The sequence below is a fragment of the Protobothrops mucrosquamatus genome, unplaced genomic scaffold (assembly GCF_001527695.2).
Source record: "Protobothrops mucrosquamatus isolate PMUCROS unplaced genomic scaffold, P.Mucros_1.0 scaffold109, whole genome shotgun sequence".
NCBI classification, from domain to species: Eukaryota; Metazoa; Chordata; class Lepidosauria; order Squamata; family Viperidae; genus Protobothrops; species Protobothrops mucrosquamatus.
In genome coordinates this window covers 572,239-578,238 of record NW_015386481.1, presented here as the reverse complement: position 1 = coordinate 578,238, position 6,000 = coordinate 572,239, and the positions used below count along the sequence as shown (strand labels likewise).

Below are 6,000 nucleotides of genomic sequence, written 5' to 3'. Positions count from 1 at the left end.
TCTTCTCCTCTTCCTCCTTCTCCTCCTCCCTCTCCTCTTTTTTCTCCCCCTCTTCTTCTCTTCCTCCTCTGCCCCCTCCTCTTCCTCTATTCTTCTTTCTCCTCCTCCTCCTCCTCTCCTTTGTCCTTCTCTCCTTCCCTCGCTCCTCTTCTCTGCCTCTTTCTCTTCCTCTCTTCTTTCTTATCCTCTCCTTCTCTTCCTCCCATTCCTGCTCTTATTCCTCGCCTCCTCTTCCTCCTCTTCCTGCTCTTCGTCTTCTTCCTCTTCTCCTCTTCCTCCTTGTCCTCCTCCCTCTCCTCTTTTTTCTCCCCCTCTTCTTCTCTTCCTCCTCTGCCCCCTCCTCTTCCTCTATTCTTTTTTCTCCTCCTCCTCTCCTCCTCCTCCTCCTCCTCACCCTCCCAACCACAACTTCTGGAGGCAAAGCCCTTCCACTGATTGCTCTCACTGTCAGGAAGTAATTCCTCCTTCGCTCCAGGCTGGGTGTGTAAACACTGTATACTTTTATATATTTGCAACAGGAGGGGCTGAGGAAGGTGAGCAGAGGGCACCCCGACATTTGGAAGCGCAAAACCCCCCAAACGTGTAGCGTAAGCTACAAAAACGTCTGACTTTCCAAACATCTGACTTCGCAAGAGCACCCAAGAAATAGGATGAAAGGAGCAGAGCTCCCATCACATAAAACAAACCAGCAGCGTAGCAGGAACGACAACTTTGCCTTCCCCGCGTGCCACACACCCCTACGGGCACCCCAGCTACACCCCAGTTGCTCCGCCGAGCAGGAGAGCAAGCCTCCGAAATGCCACAGTCCTGTTCCAGATTCTCAAACCGTGTGTTTGAGAGCATCCCCCCCTTACAGGTGCCAATGGGCACCTGATGGCGTAGGGTGCAAAGAAAAGGAAAAATGATGGTTTCAGGATTATTTTAAGCCAATTTCTCTCAACTTGAGTAGATTTAAGATGAGTGGACTTCAACTCCAAAAATTCTGGGGGTTGAAGACCACCCATCTTAAAGTTACCCACCCATCCTGACACCGCCCATCCTAAAGTTGAGAAAAACACGGATTTAGGCAGCTCTGGGTGCAGAATGCCATCCCTTAGCTCCGCCCCATCCCTTAGACCCCGCCCACTCCCAAGTCCTGCCTGTGTCTTGCATTCCTCACCATCCAGGGAGAGCCAGTCGTGTTGAGAAGAAGGAAGGGTTGGCAATGCCCGGGCCTTGTATTCGAAAACCACCGAATTGGAAATGATCTGGTTGTTGAAAGCCACCTGCAGAGTGACGAGGCCCGTGTCGTGAGCTGAAACGACAAAAGGGATGTGAGTCTCTTCCCTTCCCTTCTCTCTGTTCAGCGACAGAGAGGACCACAACTTTTGTGACCCACAACTACTAGCTGGATCGGTTGTTCTTCTCACTGTTAGGAAATTCCTCCTTAATTCCAGGTGGCTTCTCTCCTTGATAAGTTTCCATCCGTTGCTTCTTGTCTTTTGCCTTCTGGTGCTTTGGGGAATTGACCCCCTTTTCTTTGGGGCAGCCCCTTAAATAGTGGAAGGCTGCTATCGTGTCAACCCTGGTCCTTCTTTTCATGAAACTAGACCAGAGGGGGTCTTCAAACTTGGCCCTTTTATGACTGGCTGGCTGAGGAATTCTGGGAGTTGAAGTCCACCAGTCATAAAAGGGCCAAGTTTGAAGACCCCTGAACTAGACATCCCCAATTCCTGCAGCCGTCCTTTGTATGTTTTAGCCTCCAGGCTTTTAATCATCCTAATTGCTCTTCTCTGCACTTTTTCCAAAGTCTCAACCTCTTTTTTTATATCAGTGACTCCCCTACGTCTTTGTCTCTTTCCTGTTGACCCCCTCCCAACCCGTCCTGTTGGAGACCCTTACCTGGGCAATAGCAACGTAGCACCCCTGGCTGAATCAACGAGGCCGGCACGGAGATCTGGTCAAAGAGGCAGCTGTAGTTATTGCTGGCTTCTTGCCAGGATCCGGTGATCAAGACCTTCACACCGCCCTGCAGAGGGAGTAAAAGAGTGGGGTCAGTGGCCGGCTAGCTTGTGTGGACTACAACTCCCAACATTCTTCAGTCAGGATAAGTAGACTGCCTACCCCCACCCCAAATTCCTCAGACAGCATGGGTGGACTTCAACTCCCAGAATTCCATAGCCAGCGCAGGAGGACTTCAACTCCCAGAATTCCCCACTCAGCCTGTGTGGACTACAATTCCCAAAATTGTTTGGTCAGGGTGTGTAGACTTCATCTCCCAGATTTCCTCAGCCAAATTGTGAGGACTTTGACTCCCAGAATCCCTCAGGCTGATTGTGTAGACTGCATCTCCCAGAATTCCCCAGCCAGCATGTCGTCCACACATCTCAAAATGACCAAGATTAACTTGTCCTAAACGAAGGCAGGGATCTACTGAACTACATCTCCCAACATCCTTCACCATTAGCCTGTTAACTGAGGCTGCTGGGAAATGCACCTCTTTTCCACCCTAGCATGGCGGGCTGGGAAATGGATTAAAGACTATGGTGGGTTTTAAAACAACCTGATCCTTTCCTACCCCCTGACTGGGTTCTGAGCTGCTTGCAGAAATGACTACGATGTGTGTTGGATCCAAACCCTGCCCCACAACCATCCCCGCTTCTATCAGGGGTTCCTGCAAAAGATACTCTTGAGCTGACCTCAGGATACGACCACTCGGGGGAGTAATCGGTCACCATGAAGAGCCGGCCGCTCTGCTGGAGCATGCCCAGGGTGCCTTGGGCTGCAGCGGCCGCTGCCGAAACCACCTCGGTGACGTGCATGTAGGTCATCGGGCTGGCCCCGTTCTCCGTGCTACCGAGATTCAGGTTCGCTTGCTGCGGGCTGCAGCAAGGAATGCACATCTCGGCCTGGCCGTAGGCTGCCCGGCTGCCCTCCTCGGTCTGGGGCAGCCCGGCGTTCTCCCCGGAGACCAGCTGGTGCCCGTACAGGGCGTTGCCGCCCCCTTCCACCGAAATGAAATCGTTGATCAGGTCAGAAAACTGATTGCTGAAGGAGATATCGAAGTGGTCCAAGCTGAGCTCCATGTTGGACGAGTTGTTCAAGCTCGGGTGGGCCACGGGGTAGAGACCCTGCACCATGTTCCCCTGGAGGATGGGGAGGTTTCCCCCGTTCCTCAAGCTGCTGTTGGCCTCGGGCTGCATGTAGTGCTCGGCCCCGCAGGACTGGAGCTCCCCTGATTTGAGCAGATTCTCGTTCCCTTCCGCCTGCGGCGAGGTCTCCATCGGGACCTCCCCTTCGGTCGCGATGGACGGGAAGTTGGCCTGGAACTGCATGAGTTGGAGCGAAGAGGTGGCCTCAATCCGGGCCTCCACCGTGCCGTTGCAGTTGGAGGTGTTCTGGGAGGAGGCCTCTGTCTTGACGCTGGGGAGGGCCAGAGGGGTGACGAAAGAGCTGCTCGCGTCGCTCAGGCTACTGTGGGCGTTTTGCTCCAGAGGGAGCGCTTTGCTATCTTGAAGGAAGAAGCTCGGGGAAGGCGTTTGGTGGACGTGTGGACTCTGCACCGCTTGGTTGAACCCCGACGAGTAATCCTTGTTGGAATCGATTGCGCTAAAGTCCATTTGTTCCAGGGTGGTGCTGGGACTGAGTCCTCCGCCCGAGGGAAGGAGGCTGGACGCTGTGCTCAGGGTCAGCGAGTTGGACGATGAAGAAGAGGAGAAAGCTTCTTTGGACATCTGCTGCTCGAAGGAGGTGTCTTCTGTCTTGATCTCCTTGGTGAGGGCTGCGTTGAAATTGAAGCCCCGATCCGAGGTGGGCGATTGTCGGATGTTGCCGCTCAGACCTTCTCCTTTGGGTCCTCCTCCTCCGTACGTCTGCCCTTGCTTGGGGTTGTTCAGGAAGCAATCCGGGTCAAAATTCATGGTGGTTTCTGGCATCTTCCTGTTGGTCTCGAGCGTGGTGGACAGCACGAGTTCTTCGGAGACGCTGGCGGGCAACATGGAGAGGCCGTCAGAGCTACTGGCGGTGGGGAAGGCGAACTTGTGGCCGTCGGAACTGACCGCCAGCACCAGCCCTTGGGCGGCCGCGTCGGAGGAGAGAAGGTGTTGATTCGGCCCAGCGGTGGGGGACATTGTGTAGACGGCCTCGCTGCTAATGTCGGACATGAAAACGGTGGTGTTTTGGGACAAGTTGCCCATCACCGAAGCCACCGCCATGCTGGAGACGCCCGTGACCGCTGGACTGTCTGCTACGTCTGGGTCGCTATTCAACCCGCTGCTGATGCTGACCGGAGAGTTTTGGGTCGTGTCTGGAACTTCCACTTGATTGGTAGAGGAGACTTCGGTGCTGTTCTGGTGCAGGAGGGCTGGTTTGGCCACTTTGCCGTTCCTTTTCTCCCGGTTGCAGGATTTGCTGTGGCTGTGCTCGTTCTTGCCCTCCGAGACGTCATTGTTCTGCACCTCCGAGTGGGCACTGTAGCCCCCTGACCGCGGCTCGACCTTGGGGGAGATGATGCGGTGTTTGGCACTGTTGCACTTATGATGCACGCTGCTCCCGGCCCCTGCGCCAAAGGGAAAAACAAAGGGAGAGGTGAACCATCGCAGCTCCACTACAGAAAGTCTTTGACCTACGACCGATTCGTTAGTGGCCGTTCGAATTTATAGCAGCGCTGAAAAAAGGGACTTAGGACCGCTCTCCACATTTAAAACCGTTGCGGCAACCCAGATGTTTGGCCACTGGCTCATATTTACGACGGTCGCAGTGTCCCCGGGTTCACGTGATCCCCTTCCGACCAGCAAAGTCAACGGGGAAGCCAGATCCACTTAACGACTGTGTGACTAACTTAACAACTGCAGGGATTCATTTAACAACGGTGGCAAGGAAGAGGGGACATGTCTCACTTAGCCACGGAAATTTGACCCCATGGGACTCTGCGACCGTCATAAACATGAGCCAGTTGCCAAGGGACGGAATTTTGATCCTGTGACCCTGGGGATGCTGAAACGGTCATAAGTGTGAAAACCGATGCTGTCACTGTTTTCACTGCCGTTGTAACTTCGAACGGTCACTAAATGAAAGGACTACTTGAAATGGAATTGGGTTAGAGGAAGAATCGTTTTCTCTCTGGTCAGGCTAACTGTACCTAAATATCCATTAATGCTGTGAATCCTACAATTCCTGGCCTGGTTCTCCATGTATTCGCGTTACAGGTAATCCCCGACTTACGACCACAGTACGAATTTGCACTGCTAAGCGAGGCAGCGATTGTGTTGCACCCGATTTTATGATCTTGGCGACCACGGTCCTTAAGCGAACCACTGCAGTTGTTAAGCGAATCACACAGTCATTAAGCGAGTCTGCTTTTCCCCCACAGCTCTGTTTTTGTTGGAAGCCGGCTGGGAACGGTGATCAGGTGACCCTGGGATGATCACCTGACCGTCGTGTGAAAAACGGTCTTTTTCAGTGCCACTGTAACTTCAGTCGCTAAATGGAGGTTTATATGTCGAGGACCACCTGTAGTTTGAACACGGTGAACTCAGTTAACCGAATTCTTGGGTTTGGGGGGGTCTCCAACTGGACCGGCCAGCTTCTGCTGCTCACCCAGGTTGCCGGTGCAGAGGCAATTGTGCGTCCGAGGTTGCGGCTTCGTTTGGTGGCTGTCCAGGATCTGTTGCACCAGCTGTTCGACTGAAAAGCCGGAGCTGCTGTTCCCGTTGCTGCATGTCCATTTGATGCCATGAACTGTGGACAGAACAGCAGAAGAGCCGGTGAGAAGAAGGCGCCATGGCAACCAGGGGCCTGGATCCGGACCAGAGGCCTTGGTGCACAAGATCCCCAGAAGGTCTGGAGCCCTGCAACACCAATCAAGCTTAACGTCCGTGGAGATTCTCCAGGTCCTGGTTGTCCCAAAGGAGATTTTTCAGGAGGCAACTATACTTTGTGTTTTCTTTGAAGATGTTTCGCTTCTCCTCCAAGAAGATTCTTCAGCTCTGACAGATGGTGGGGAAGGGAAGGATTTATACT

At 53.6% G+C, this 6,000-nt stretch overlaps 1 protein-coding gene across 1 annotated transcript in view; it reads right to left on the bottom strand.

The window, feature by feature from the left end:
• CAMTA1 (calmodulin binding transcription activator 1) overlaps positions 1-6,000 on the bottom strand; it is a 234,807-nt gene that overhangs the window by 17,365 nt on the left and 211,442 nt on the right. Inside the window, exons 7-10 of the mRNA XM_029283484.1 lie at positions 5,578-5,718; positions 2,679-4,537; positions 1,882-2,008; positions 1,160-1,294 (exon numbers count right to left, since the gene is read on the bottom strand). Of these exons, the coding sequence (XP_029139317.1) occupies positions 1,160-1,294; positions 1,882-2,008; positions 2,679-4,537; positions 5,578-5,718 (2,262 nt within the window). The remainder of the gene's footprint in view (positions 1-1,159; positions 1,295-1,881; positions 2,009-2,678; positions 4,538-5,577; positions 5,719-6,000) is intronic.